Below are 15,435 nucleotides of genomic sequence, written 5' to 3' on the forward strand. Positions count from 1 at the left end.
AGGTCCCTGTGATCTTTGCTGCTTCCCGGGATCCTACTGTTTACCATAAAACATAGAACAAGACAGAATAGTAATATGACACTTAGATGGTTGACAGCTTTGGGGAGTCAGGAGGTGAGTTATTCACAGCAGTTTTCCTTGCCTCTGACTGACTCATGTAGACACTGTATTTATATGACTAGTCCAGTTCTGTTTCGGGTCAATGGTAACCGAAATGAATGTTGACTTTCACAATGGACTGTTATAGAATGTCAAGAGGCAATGATTAAATTCTCTCTTTTTGGGAATGGTCATATTCTGATATATGTTTTTTAATTCACTTTTGAAACATGGGCATCACTGACTTGGCCAGCAAATATTGCCTACACCTAGTTGTCCCTTGAGAACTGTCTTCTTGAACTGTGGCAGTCCATATGTTGCAGGTTGACTCGCAGTTCCGTTAAGGAGGCAATTCCAGGATTTCAGTAATACTGAAGGAATGGCGAAATGTTTCCAAGTCGTATTTCCAATTGGCGTGAATATCATTTGCTACTTGGATTTTTTTTTACAGTATTTGGACATGGGCTGCTAGAGCACTGACACTTCAGTTTCTTTGTTTTCCATGAGCCTTTGGTTCCAGTCCTCCTAGTCCGGATTTATTCTTGCCCACTTGATGCCAGTTCTCTGTCAGTTGATTACTCTCACTCTGGATTGACTAGTATTGTTTTCCTTGGTTTCATTAATCTTGTAATGGTATGATCGCTATAGTTTAAATGATCCCCTACTGTCATTGATCTACTTGGCCCATCTGATGCTTAATTTGAATAATTTGTTAATCCCAAAAACTTTTCTTTGAATGATTTCAGAGGTTTCCTGACCTCATGAACACAAACTAATTCAAAAGGACTAAACCCAGTTGACTCGCTCAGTGGCAAACAGCAGAAGCTTAGTTCCTTCTGACAACTGTGAGGGTATGAAAGACATTATTGCTTTGCAGGTTTGATGGAACTTTTCTAAAGCACCTTGGGTCTGCTGGTGATATGCAGATGAATATAACTGTAATGTACACACAGTACTCATAACTTTCTGAACAGTTTCAGACATGGAATTGGAACCTTTATATGACTGTATCTCCAGCAAGAATTTATATTGAATGAAGACTGGATTAGTTTCTCATTTTGAATATACTGTTCTATGTTTTACATTAGTGGTAGAAATTAAAGTCTGATGGAAATTCAGCTTGCTAAATGCCCTGTAGCATTTTAACCACTAGTGGAAGATGAAATGAGTATAACAATGAAGATATTTGAGGTTTAAAAATGTGAAGGCAGTAAGTATGTCCTCAAAAGCAATCTTCCCGTTCCTTATCAGCACTTGTTATTTAGAGATATTTGCACACCCCCCCCACAAAAAGTTAAATTGAACAGGGAGTCTCCATTTTCTGAAATGAAATTTCCTAAGAAGATTCACTTACCTAAAAATGTTTTGCCTTAAATCAAAAATGCTCACATCTCGGATGTTCATAAAACTGATCCACTTTATCGTCAAATTGCGAGTTAGTACAAGCATAGGAAATGAACAGATGTATGTAATATAATTTCATACTAGCTCAAATAGCTCTGTCACCAACCTACCAGTGCTCATGCTACTGAAGTGCCTACAGCCATGTAATTAAACCTCGCTCTCTATTTACAACCTGCCTCTTCTCTCCTCTGGGACCTCCACTGAGGAGATTTATCAAGCACAATAAAAAATAAACTCTGTGCCGACAGAAACAGGTAAAATACTTACTCCTCTTACAAGCTTGTTTCAGATATCACACGCCTGTCACCAAAAAACTGTGATGACACTGAGAAAAAGCATTGACATCGAAATTAAGACATGAAAACTGAACCTCGCCACCATATGGCTGATGAGCACAAGGTGAAAAAGACAAGAGATGACAGCAGGCATTTCTGCACAAATATAAGAGCTTTTGTTGTTAGTCTGTGCCCTCTCAAAGATAAATTTAACACTTTTGATGTGACTTATATGTTGTTTATCAAGGAGAGACATAAGGGTCACATATCTGTGTGACAGAAGGGAAATTGGCTTTGTAAATAGCTGTTGTATATGCTTCAAGGAAGGGGTTGAAAGTGTAACCATGTAGCTTTCATAAAATATAATTATGAAATGGTAAGGGTTTTACACAAAACTCATCATCCAGTGTTTCTTTTGTGTGGAGTCGATCATGCCAAACCCACAACAACCCAATTAAGAAGGTATCTCTAAGCATTTAAAAAATTACTGATACATTAATAATGATTCAACTCTAGGAGGTTTTTGGAGAATAATTCTGCTGTTGGAGAAATAGTTACCTAAAATGACCCAATTAGAAGTATTCTGCATGTCATTTTAGCAATGCCATAACTTTGCCTAATTTGGATTTGCCTTAAGGGGCAGCTGTCCTCTTAAAAATCACGCACATGTGCAGAGGAAAAGCATTCCCTACAATCCTGTATTTAGCCACACTGCACATCCTCCTGTGTTTTTACTTCAATAGAAGTGGGCAGTATGTCAATGACTTCTTTGTTTGTTTATGGCAAAAAAATATGCTGTACTGTGCATGTGGCAATCTAATGTTATGAATCCATATCTGATGTCTAATCGTTCAATAGGAGAGTAGCAGACATATTCTATAAATAGTATTCCTTTTTTGTTTCTCACAGTGTAAGGTAGATCCTACCTGATCCAAGAAATGAAGCTTAAAATAACAGCATGCAGTGGATTCATGATTGGCTGAACTGTAACATTTAAGCAAAACACATTCAAAACTCAACTAAATCCAGGGCTTGAAGGAAAATGTGTATCATCACTATTGCTATTGCAGTGGATTTCATCCATTGCATCCTCCTTTCTATAACTAAAACTTATAACTTCGACTACCTCATACGCATGGATATAATTTATTCACCTGACAAATCGGGCAGCATCCAAGGAGCAGGAGAATCTATGTTTCGGGCATGAGCCCTTCTTCTTCCTGAAGAAGGGCTCATGCCCGAAACATTAATTCTCCTGCTCCTTGGATGCTGCCTGACCTGCTGCACTTTTTCAGCTCTGATCTCCAGCATCTGAAGTCCTCATGTTCACCTGACGAATCACCAAGATTTTAAATTACTGTTTGACAAAATTTGACAAAAATGCAACCAAAATTATGATTGTCAAAAGCACTCCCATTTTCTTATCTTGCATTGTGCGTTCATATCTTTAATAAGAAAAGATTTTTGTCTCCAATCAGTATACCAATCAAATTCAAAGCGAGATTCAGTCTGGCATCATTAGCTCAGCAAGATGGATTGGGCGATTAGAACATTTATTTAGCTACATGGAATGGACTGGTATGATATTATCAATTTAGCAATAATGAATGAGATTGTGGTACAATTTGTCTTAGCAAGCAGGCAGGGCTCACTGTACACTGCCACTAGAACAGCTTGCTTGTTTCAAAGCATATTTGTTCACTAAGCTTGCCATATGTAACCAAGTGCCTCCACTTCAGAAAAGAAAAATTAAGGCAGGGGAACAAGGAAACAATGATCAAAGAGAGTTAAAACAGAAACAAAGCAAAGAGGACAAAAGAGGTTAAAATGGCAGTTGCAGTGTTGGCATGGAAATAATTCTACAAAACCTGGTTTAATTATTACTGAACTCCCTGGGCTATTAAAACTATTGAGACCTGCTTTTATTTAAGGAACGTGTATTCAAGTAAACCAGTAGCTAGAGTGTATTAATGAGAAATAAATAGGCATATAAATCTACACTCCAGCAACAAAACATGGACTTTTAAAATCAATTGAAATCACAATGGTTTCATTTATTAAAATTAAGAAAACATTTCAATGTATGAAATACCATATTCTTAACAAAGTTAGCCAACACTTGCCAATTATCTTCAGATCACACATTCATAATGACTATTGATAACAACAGGGATCAATCAAATTATGAAACTAGAAGTTTATGATGTGGCAAATAATGCTGAGTAGAATTTTATGTACCAGTCTCAATGCACTGATTTCTTATTGAATATTTTACACAAGATCAACTTCTTGAAAACTATTAGAAAACAACTTGCTCACAACTGTTTGCTGGTCTGGCTATCACCTCCTGCAATTACATCAGAAACCTCTGTCCTGCCTGAATGTATTACAGTTTAATTCCACATATGAAAGGCAACCGCTCTCTGTGACAGGTGATTCCCCCTAGAATAAAGCTATTATATAGTTCTGAAAAAAGTCTTAAATAAACTCATAAAATCAGTCAACATGCACTGCAGATGGGGCACACAATGGGATTAGATGGTTTATGGAAAAATAAATCACAAGTGATTAGAGTTTACTCCTCCTTTGGGTTCTTGAGGCAAATACTTGACATCACTGTATGATTTGCTTTTCACTTCAGGCATTCTGTCCACTCAAAGTCATTTGCTTCAGTCAACTCATCAAAACATCAAACCTGAGTGGTAGGGCAAAAGCTGACCACTATTATTACTATTGTCAGCTGTTACAAATAGAATGGGAACACGACCGTTTTAAGTATTCTCAATCTGAGGGACGGTGTGGTTAATTGATTTAATTTGTATGGAGAAACACTCCACGCTTCTGTTTGACACGGAGGCAGATGCTATTGACGTGCGCTTGTTATTGCATGTTTTATTGGCAACGCTTGTCTATGCAAACACGAAAGTGCTTTCTTACATGCAGTTGGCAGTCCAGTGGGTTTTGCACTGACAACGAAAAACTCGATTGACACGAGCTTTGTTGGTAACCAAACTCTTGCCAGGAACAGTGGAGCTGCAACCCAAAAGACAATAAAACCTGAAGTTGCATCAGGTGCAATTAAGAAGATAGCACCTCTCCTTTGGCTTTTTCATGTCACCTGCCCCTTCAATCTGATTGGAGGGGATGTCCGACAAGTGGTTCAACAGTTAGGCCCGGAACAAGAAAACGGGTGCCACCATAAGATACACAAACAAAGCGACAGCAAAACACTCAAACCAAATTTGTATTGTACCACTGTAACCAATTTAGGAGATAAACATTTATTTAGTCAACATGGCGTGCTACTATGGGAACAGCTCGGTGAGGGAGGGGATGCTTGGGTAGCCGCACAGTGCAGTAGTCAGTATGAAAGCTGGTGTTAGCAGTGCAACTCTGACCCTCAGGGTGCTCACAACGTCACGACTCTTTTCATCTGATCGGCGCCGCGCCAGGCAGCAAATTTGAGGAGCTACAAGTGGGAGTGGACAGTTCAACAAGGCGGCGGGGGAGGGAGGCGATGCTCGTTTATCATGCACTCATCTCTCTTCAAAATTGTTTTTATGTATAAACGGGTTAAATTAAAGAAGCTCCTGCAATGCAAATACAAGGTTTCCGTCTTAGTCCCACACCGGTAATTGCTATGCAGAAGTCTGAAAGCAAATGACTGATCAGTGAGCTGCTGCAGACTGCGGACGTGAACTGGGAACAGGATCGCCAGCATCGTGTCTTTTTACCCTAAAATAAAAAAAGCCAACTATAAAGAGCACGTGTAGAGTCTTCGCGGCTGCGATTGGGGGATCTCCAGCCGTTTGATTCTGACTTTGCGACTGAGTTATTCAAATAGTATACTACATTTTTAACAGCGGTCTGATACTGAAAGTAGGAGGACATGTCCTAAAATTCTTTCAAGTTGCCTAATGTTTATACTGCAAAAGCCTACTGCTACTGGATCGCCGCGGTGTAGCTCTGTTTGCTCCGAGATCGCTCCTGACAAACGCCCACTGTTTGCTAAAATCAACAAACACTTCTTTTGTTCTGAAACCCAATCGCAGCGGGGCGAAGGTCTTTGGGGACTGCTCTGTTCAACCAAGACAGAAGTCAATAGGACTTGTGGGGATGCCTCTGAGCTGTACAGCTTTGAATGGGCAGCACGTTCGGCTGTCGGTTCCGTGGCTTGTTCCTTCGATCTCATTCTTGCTCCCTGCTGTAAAGTGGGCTTTGTGTATTTTCAAGTTGCGATAAACATACGCATTTAATAAACATCGCCGACTATTTCCCTAAATTATCAGGAAATTCCACCTTAGGGGTTTAATGTTCTCGACATCAAAACAATTCTTGCTTTTCATACCTAATGAAGCGAAACTTGTAAACTGGCAAATCTTCCCTCCTTTATTTTTCAGGCCGCAGCTGATGTAAGTCACTTTCTGTTTATCCCTCGAGACTAACCTCCTGTTGTTTTGCAATATTTAAGTTTGCAATCCTCATGTCTTTCCTTTCAAATCTGGGCAGATTTTATTCTTGTTGGGTTAACCCTTACTTGATTCAAATGCTTTTGAACGTCTTTCATGTTGAACTTTTGGATCGGATTAAAACTAAACACATTCGAGACAACCAAGAACACTGAGCAAAGAAGGGACAAGTCCGGAACTTCCTCAACTTTTCCCAACTATTCACTCTTCCAACCTCCCAAATCATAGAGTCTCTGTGGCTTGTCTCTTCCATTATGCTTCCTACAACATATGATGTTCCCCTATATTTCAAGGAGTTAATATCACAACTAAGACAACACTGGGGGAAGGAAAACATTGTAAGTGACATTCGAAATATAAGTATCAAATATACCTTCTACTTTAACATCCTTAAAAGCATTCAGTGGCTTGTCAATGCATGAGATACACAGAAAACATAATTATGAGTCACTTGATGCTTTCCGTAGTATGCTGGTATTATATTCCAACTACATTGAAACAATGCCGCCTTTTACACTGCCTATTCATGAATTTCAAGTAAGGGAAAAACATGGGGGGATGTTCAATATTAGCATCTTCATGCATATTGATAACAAAATGCTAGTAATACATTTTCTAAGGTATTACCTGGGATAATAATGGGTTCTGCTATATTTCATGCTGTTTACCTTTGAATTTACTTCTGCTTCCACCCAGTCACCCTTTCAGTCTGTAAGACCTTGAGATATAGGAGCAGAAGTAGATCATTCAGTCCTTCAAGTTTGCTCCATTCAATGAGATCATGGCTGATCTGATAATCTTCAACTTCACTTTCCTGCCTTTTTCCTAATAATCATTGATTCCTTTACTGATTACAAAACTGTCTAAACAGCCTTGAACATACTTGACAACCCAGCCTCAAGAGCCCTCTGGGGTAAAGAATTCCACAGATACACTACCCTCTAACAGAATAAATTCCTCTTCATCTATGTTTTAAATATAAACCCCATTTATTCTGAGTTATTACCCACTGATGCTAGAGCCTCCCACAAAGGGAAACAAATTCTCTCCATCTGCCCTGCTAAGTCCTTACAGAATCATGTGTGTTTTAATAAGGTTGCCTCTCATTCTTTGAAATTCCAATGATACAGGCTCAACCTACTCATCTTCTCCTCATACAACAGTCTCTCTATATCATGTACACAAGTCATATCCTCTGATGCTGAGATATCTCACACTGCATGTGATCTTTCTGAAAAAAACTCCTGGAGATTCCTGATGAAGGGCTTTTGCCCAAAACGTCGATTTCGCTGCTCGTTGGATGCTGCCTGAACTGCTGTGCTCTTCCAGCACCACTAATCCAGTATTTGGTTTTCAGCATCTGCAGTCATTGTTTTTACCTACCTGTGGTATCAGGCTAGTGAACTTTCACTGAACTGCCTCCCATGCCGGTAAATCTTTCATCAGATAAGAATTCCAAGACTGTTCACAATATTCCAGCTGTGGTCTGATTACTGCCTTGTATAGTTTAAGCAACACTTCCCCACTTTCATACTCTATTCCATTTAAAATAAAGGCCAACATTCAATTGCCTTCCCTAATAGCTGCTGAACTTTGATGCAAACTTTCCCAAAAGATCAAACACAATCTGAGCTCTTGGGTGGGTAAAAGATATGCATTCAGGATTTCCAAAATGTAACTTTCCATCAGTACAAGAGAGGTAGGTGCTTTCTACAATATTTTACCTTTCTCCCCATCAATATTCTTTAAATCTATGGATGAATGGTGTAAAATAATCAAGTGTGAATTTCCTGGATTCCTGAACTGTTTGAGTCATTTAAGTACTTCCTTTCTTAAAGAGGAGATAGTGTATCAACTTAAGTTGTGAAGACACATCAGACAATTGACTGGTCAAGGGTTTGCTTTGGATTATCTAGCTGCTCTTTCTTTCCATAAAGAGATTATTTTGGAAATTCACAAATTTCCATTTTGTCACATATTAATTGGACCATATTCTTATATGGCAATTTTTCCACACAATATAAGACAGTCCAACATCAGAGGCTATAACTTTGTGCATGTTTCTTTCATATATGAGCTATTCCTGAGGATTTCTATTGTAGAACATGTAAGTAGTACAGATTTAAATGGAGATCCATACTTATTGAGAGCTAAGCGAAGAACACCAAAATTCATTTGACTTATTCTCCCATTATAGTTTACTTTACAGGCTTGTTTGGTTTCCAGCATTCCTACAAACTGCTTTTGGGAATGGTATTTCTACCTGTTTAGTGTGTGCAATGGTCACCTGGTTTGCAGTATAGACTATCATAAGTAATGTGGGTTCAATTCCCACACAGGCTGAGATTGCAATGAAAAAACCTCCTTCCATTATCTCCCCTTGCTTGAGGCATGGTGACCCTCAGATTAAACCACCACCAGACATCTCTCTCGAGTGAGCTAGAAGCCCTTTGGTTTGCAAAGACTTTGGTTTCTTTGCCTTCATGCAACTAGAACCCATATGGTACACTTTTTTTTTCATTTATCTGCCCCTCCCATCCCTTCCTCTGTCCAGAATTCTGGCAAAGCTGTCAACTGGGAAGCCCCAATTCCCTGGAATTGTGTCTTTAAACCATTCTGGCCTCGCTAACCTCCCCCCACCCCCATTCTTTCTTAAGGACACAAACCACATCACCATTCTTCCCATCATTTTGTCCCATCTTTCATTGTCAAGATTTGACATAATTCTAATCTGTCTTAATTCCATCTTTGTTCATGTGTATATTTCAAATTCTAACAGTTGTTATCCCTCAGTTAAGGGCTAACACCAACTCCAACAGAAACAAACATACCTAAAATGATCGAGGTGGCTGTTGTCACCTTCTGTGTTTCTATGAGCTGATCTCAGATTACAGTTCTAAGAATAAGAGTAATTAAGGGACGTGGATTGTTAGAGATCTTTGTTGAAGTATTTATTTTAATCCAGACAAACACACTAGCACCCAACAGGAGGGAATGCATTGTTTCAAACACATTCCACTAAATTAGTTGGAGCTTTTGTGCCAAAGTAACAGATTATCTTAATGTTATGGGGAACATATTGGGCAATGGCTGACAGAGAAAAAAAGATACCAAGCTGTTGCAGTCAAACTAGTTACCTAGTACTGCATATACTCGGACAATGAAATTTTCTGGTCCATTTATATTGGTTGCCTGTTTGGTGTTGTAAGTGTGCTCAAGTTGTTTAACATTGCATAGTCATATAAAGTGTTTATACAGAGACACAGATAAACCATTTCAAAACGCAGCATTAAAATGATTACCAGCTTTACATTGCACGACCCTAAATTTCTCCCGTTAAAACAGTTCTCTAGTCCCTTAAACCGGTTGAAACCAACGTTGATCTGATTTCCAGAATTACTTGATAATCAACGGTTTCACTGGCAGTGTTTCAAGATTGCTCAGTCAATGGTAAACACAGACTTGTGGTTCATTGAACAAGTGAACAGCTATTGTACTTTTCCTTATCTGTTGTTGGTTTGACTGCTATTTCAGACAGGCCAAAAAAAAAAGCCATCCTATGTATTTGAGTGTTTTTTTGTCATCCGGACTAATAATTTTCCATTTCGGGAAGGTAATGCAAAAAGGCTCTACCGAGCCAGATAAGTTTTGCATTACTGCCATCTTCTGTGTTATGGGTGTATTTAATATCCCGACATTTTGAGAGAGAGCAGCATGCTAACCACATGCTAACCACAAATGAAACGACCCTCTCAGATTCAGTCGCCGGGTGTGGGGAATGTGCAATGGGTTTAAGAATTTTATGAAGCTCTGGGGAATTAGTTAATCCTCCCCACCATCCCCTCCCCCAGTGAGAGCTGACTGGGGACATCTGGCACAGGCCCATTGCTTTGTGTCCTTCTCAACTCCCTGACCCTGCCACTATCGCTTCTTTCCAAATTCCATCACGTTCAACAACAAGTCAGGAATGATGGAGACGAATGCCAGTCCTGGAGGACTCATTTCAGATTGCACATTCATTAAAGGCGGAAAGAAATAAAGAGGCCATTGAGCGGCCGTTAGCATCAAACGTGTTTTCCATAATAAGCAGTCGTAGTCGGGTTGGATAAAAGCAACCAAGGAAACCAAAGGGGAAAGGGGAAATTAGACTGAGAATAGTTTCTTCTCGGACAGCTTGTGCTCAGTATATATATTACAAAGGAACTGGATTCGGCGCGGCGCGATGAGCAGTAAATAACACGCCACTTCCTCCATCTCGCTCAACAGAACATCACACAATGATTTTAAAGTCCGTGACTCAACCGTAATACGCATGGAATACACACCAGGGGTGAAATTTGAGCTGCTGAGTTAACTACACGTTGTTCTTAATTCAATATTCACACATCAGCATGCTGTGCTGGCATGTCCATTCCTTCACACACACGAGCAGTTGGGTGGATTACTGAGAATTTCCAACACAGACGGGACAGCGCGAATTCAATCATGCAGCCCCCTACTCCGAGCCTGGCGGGGGCTGCTTGTTCTACTCTCTGTTACACTGCGCAAAAATGCATGTGCCTCTCCAACCCCCCCTCCCACCTCCACTGCAGAGAGTCCGGGGGAGCACTTTCGAGACGCCCCTAAGCACACTCACCAGAGTTCTGAGCTCGGTTCGTGGCATCGTGATCACTGTCCCCTTGTTCGCTATCCCCGTGGCCACTGTCCTTCGAACTCACTATATCCGCCTCCTGGAAAGCCGAACTGGAAGAGAAACAAGAACCGCCCAGTGTTAGTACCCGAATCCAAACGGGTCAACAGTGAAAACTGCATGACGTTCCGGGTGGAGTAGGTGCTCACCTGTTAACTCGACGGGGTCTGTCCACTAGAAAGCTGAGTTCCGTCCGCTGGTGTTTAATCTGTAAAGCAGGAATCACCAAATCAATAGTCGTAAACTGACAACCTGAACCGACATTAACACGAGGAAAGAATCCGGCCGAGTTGAACTCGAAGCTATAACCACGATGAGAAAATTTAGTTACTAATATGACACTCGGACCTGTGAATGACTGGACAAATACTTCGGAGCTGCATTTGGCACGGGCTCAAGACTGGATAACATTTTACAACGGACGAGGATAAGGGTTTTTATTTTGCAGGTCAAGTGTTGGAACACCCTTTAGGACTGGTTTTATTGGGGAATGTTGATAATAAATTCTCCTGGTCCTAACAATCACCGTTGGAGAATGTGACCTGTACGTGGTGTGTGGGAGCCACTGTCAGAGCTGAAGTGGCTAATGAGCAACAACTTCAGGACAGTCGGTGCCTCTCGACCCTCTCTGGTCCATGGGACGGAGCGTCAGACCGTTTTCCGTTCAGGGGAGAAGACCAGAAGGCTTTCGTTTCCCCCTTCAAACAGGGCGAGAAGTCTCTGGGTGTTGGCTCCAAATCACGGGAAGCAACTGGTGTGACTTTAACCGCCTTTGACAACATTTCAGGTGAAGACAGCCCCACAGGGAGGTGCAAACGGAGGATTTCAGCAACGAGGTGGACTTGTAAAGGAGAGGATGTGGGAAGGAGTTACGGCTGCAAGGTGAGAGGAGACGAGCAGAGTGGGAGAAAGTTGGATTTGAGACCGGGTGTAACCACCTACCTCGTTGGATAATATACTCCCATTGGAAATGATGTCAGGCTGCTGGTCCGTGTAGCCAGCGATGATAGCGCCACAGGAGTTGTGCTCAGCGTCCGTGCTCCTGGACGGGCTGCAGGGCTTCAGGAACATGAGGTCCGTCTTGGCCGACTCCGGGGTCAGGCAGACCTGGTAGCAGTAGTTCTGGCTGTGGTGGCCGAAGCCACCTTCCTCCACCGAGACCTGGGCGGCGTTGGAGTTGCTGGTCTGCACTAGCATGATGTCTGACTTGCTGAGCTTCTTCTTACGGTTCCTGGCCTGGCGGCAGCATGCACAGCCCTCTCCGGCCAGGCAGCTGGACAGGTTCAGCTTCTTGTCCTTCTGACAGCGGACGGCCAACATGATCATGGCCAGCAGGAAGACGAAGGAGACCGAGCCCAGCGCGATGATCAGGATGAGGGTCAGGTCCAGCGCGTTGTCCTTGGGGCTGCCGGCTCGGTTGCCCCTCTCCCCGGGCCGCTCGACCGCGCTGTCCACCGCCAACACCAAGACGGTGGCGGTGGCGGAGAGCGGCGGCTGCCCGTGGTCCCTCACCTCGATCAGGAGCGCGTACGGGGCGGCGCTGGCGGCGGCGGGGAAGCGCCGGGCGGTCTTCAGCTCGCCGCTCCGCCAGTCCATGCGGAAGAGGCCGAGCTCGTTGCCGCGGGCGATGTAGAAGGTCAGCCGGGCGTTCTCGCCGTCGTCCGCGTCCACCGCCACCAGGCGGACCACCAGGTAACCGGGCTCGGCGGAGCGGGGCACCAGCTCCCGGGAGCTGCCGTTCCGGGCCACCGGGGAGACGATGGACGGCGCGTTGTCGTTCTGGTCCACGATGAGGATGTTGACGGTGGCGTTGGAGCCCAGCGCCGGGCTGCCCGAGTCCAGGGCTTGCACGGTGAAGCGGAACTCCTTGAGCTGCTCATAGTCGAAGGAGCGCAGCGCGTACAGGTAGCCGTTCTCTGAGTTAATGGAGACATAGGTGAACACCGACATACCCTGGATGTCACACTCCAGGATGGAGTAGGAGATGTAGGCGTTCTGGCCCAGGTCCGGGTCGGCGGCGCTCACCGCGTAGATGTACGCCCCGGGCACGTTATTCTCGCTCACATACACGTCGTAGGAAGCCTCGGAGAACCGCGGCGCGTTGTCGTTCTCGTCGCCCACCTGCACCCTGATGGACTTGCTGGAGGCCAGCGGGGGCGAGCCGCGGTCCCGCGCCAGCACCGTGATGGTGTACGAGTCGCCGTGCTCCCGGTCCAGCGGCCCGTCCGTCACCACCGTGTAGTAGTTCTTGAAGGAGGACTTGAGCTGGAAGGGCACCTGGCCCAGGATCTCGCAGTGCAGCTGCCCGTTGTCCCCCGAGTCCCGGTCGGTGACGCTGAGCAGAGCCACCACGGTGCCCGGAGCCGCCGCCTCGCTCACCGCCTCGGACACGGTGCTGAAGCTGATCTCCGGTGCGTTGTCGTTCACGTCGGTGACCCGCACGAGCACCTTGCAGTGAGCCGGTACCGCGTTGGGGCCCAGGTCCTTGGCTTGCACGTACAGCTGGTGCAAACTGTTCTCCTCGTAATCCACGTCCCCCTTCACCTCCAACCAGCCGGTCCGGGGATCCAGGCTGAACAGCTCCTTGACCCGGGCCGAGACGTGGCTGCTGAACGAGTAGACCACCTCCCCGTTCTTCCCCTCGTCTCGATCGGTGGCGTTGAGTTGCAGCAGCAGCGTGCCGGGAGGCGAGTTCTCCTCCAGGCTGACGGTGTACACCGGCTGGCCGAACACCGGCACATTATCGTTGGAGTCCAGCACCCTGACGGTGAGCAGGGCGGTCCCGGTCCGCTGGGGCAAGCCGCCGTCTACTGCAGTCAGCACATACCGGTGCAGCGCCTGCTGCTCCCGGTCCAGCGGCTTCTCCAGCACCAGTTCGGCGAACTTGTTACCGTCCCCTTGGGTCTGCACGTCCAGCTCGAAGTAGCCGTTCGGGGTGATCTGGTAGGTCCGCAGCGAGTTGCTGCCCACGTCCGGGTCGAAGGCGCTCTCCAGCGGCAGGCGGGTGCCGGCCGACGCGCTCTCGGAGATCTCCACCGTCAGGTCGGCCTCCGGGAAGGCGGGGGCGTTGTCGTTGATGTCCACGATCTCGATCTCGACGCGGAAGAGCTCCAGCGGGTTCTCCAGGAAGACCTCGAGGTGCAGCAGGCAGCTCGGGCTCTGCTTGCACAGCTCCTCCCGGTCGATCTTCTCGTTGACGAACAGGACGCCGTTCTCCAGGTTCACCTCCAGGTGAGGGGACCGGGAGCTGGCCACCGTCTGGAAGCGGCGCGCCGCCAACTTGGTCACGTCCAGACCCAAGTCCTCGGCGATGTTGCCCACGAAGGTGCCATGCTCCTGCTCCTCGGGCACCGAGTAGCGGATCTGAGAGGCGACCGAGTCCCACCAGATGCAAACCAAGAGACACCACACTAACATGTCCACAGCCCGCCCTGCCGCCTCTTCAACTTCTTTGATTCTTGGATCTTCTTTCGGCGATTAAATATATAGATTATTTTTTAAAATCCCTCCTAGTGATTGACCTGGCGCGCTGTCCACCTTTGGTTTCTCTCTCTCATTTTGTTCTTGCCGCTCGCAAAAAAGCCAAGAAGGCGCATCGCATCGGAAAGCTAAACTTCTGTCTCCTCTTCCTGAGCTGCTCCTCTCGATCTCACTCTATTCAGCAGTGGCCTGGATGAAGAGATTCCCGAGGGCGGGTTGGCTTCTTATCAAATCCTTTGACATAGCGGCCGGTCATCTCTTCGGCGTAAACACGGCGATCGAGTCCAGAGTTTCTCATCAAACACTTTGTGAAGTTCCCCTCGCCAATCTGAATCTCACTGGGTCTTTTTTTCTCCCCTGCCCTCCCCCCCTCCCTTTCTGTCCTTTCTCCCTTGTTTCTCTCCTTCCCTCACAACCCTGTTTCAGTTCTCTAGCTGCCCGTGTGTCCTCCCCACCCCCCCCCCGCCCCGGGTTGCAGTGGTTCAATTCGTGCTCTTTCTCCTCTCTCTCTCTCCTGACAGATTGCAGCTCCCCGGCCTCAGCGCTCTCTGCTTTTGCATAGCGCCCTCTGGGCACCAGCCAATGGCTACCGGAGACGCTCAGCGGCTGGCTGCGATTGGCTGGCGACGGGCCGTGCGTCAGGTGCCTGCCGCCCAATGGGTGGTGGAGTGGGCGGGGTCACCCCATTCCCTCCTCCTCCGTCTCCTCTCCACCTCCTCCTTCCCCCACCGCCCCCCCCCCACCCCACAAACGCCACCACCGCCGGGCAAAGGAGGTGCCAGTCTGTCGGTTTGCCCAGAGTTGCAGTGGGCTGCACTCATACAGGTGCCCATACCAGTCAGATCAGATCAAAGCGCTTGCTGCTCCGATTCTAACCCCCGTCTCTGCGCTAACTGCACTTTTTTTTCTGCACTGACCGTTGTGGGGGCGATTTTTTTTCTGCAGCTGTACGGGGGTGGGGGGAGCCACTCAAAATCCTGCAAGTATTCAGGATTAATCAATACACCATTGAAGCAAA

General features: G+C 45.7%; 1 protein-coding gene across 2 annotated transcripts in view; it reads right to left on the minus strand.

Moving 5' to 3' along the window:
* pcdh10a (protocadherin 10a) overlaps positions 1-14,855 on the minus strand; it is a 56,062-nt gene extending 41,207 nt beyond the window's left edge. Inside the window, exons 1-3 of one of the 2 annotated variants that reach the window (XM_072584076.1) lie at positions 11,880-14,797; positions 11,087-11,145; positions 10,884-10,990 (exon numbers count right to left, since the gene is read on the minus strand). In XM_072584076.1, the coding sequence (XP_072440177.1) occupies positions 10,884-10,990; positions 11,087-11,145; positions 11,880-14,354 (2,641 nt within the window). In that variant the 5' untranslated portion in view covers positions 14,355-14,797. Of the gene's footprint in view, positions 1-10,883; positions 10,991-11,086; positions 11,146-11,879 lie in introns of both variants that reach the window. The other variant, XM_072584077.1, reaches the window with a different exon arrangement.
* Between the last annotated feature and the right edge of the window lie 580 nt (positions 14,856-15,435).

This window comes from Chiloscyllium punctatum, chromosome 14, assembly GCF_047496795.1.
Source record: "Chiloscyllium punctatum isolate Juve2018m chromosome 14, sChiPun1.3, whole genome shotgun sequence".
Taxonomy (NCBI): Eukaryota; Metazoa; Chordata; class Chondrichthyes; order Orectolobiformes; family Hemiscylliidae; genus Chiloscyllium; species Chiloscyllium punctatum.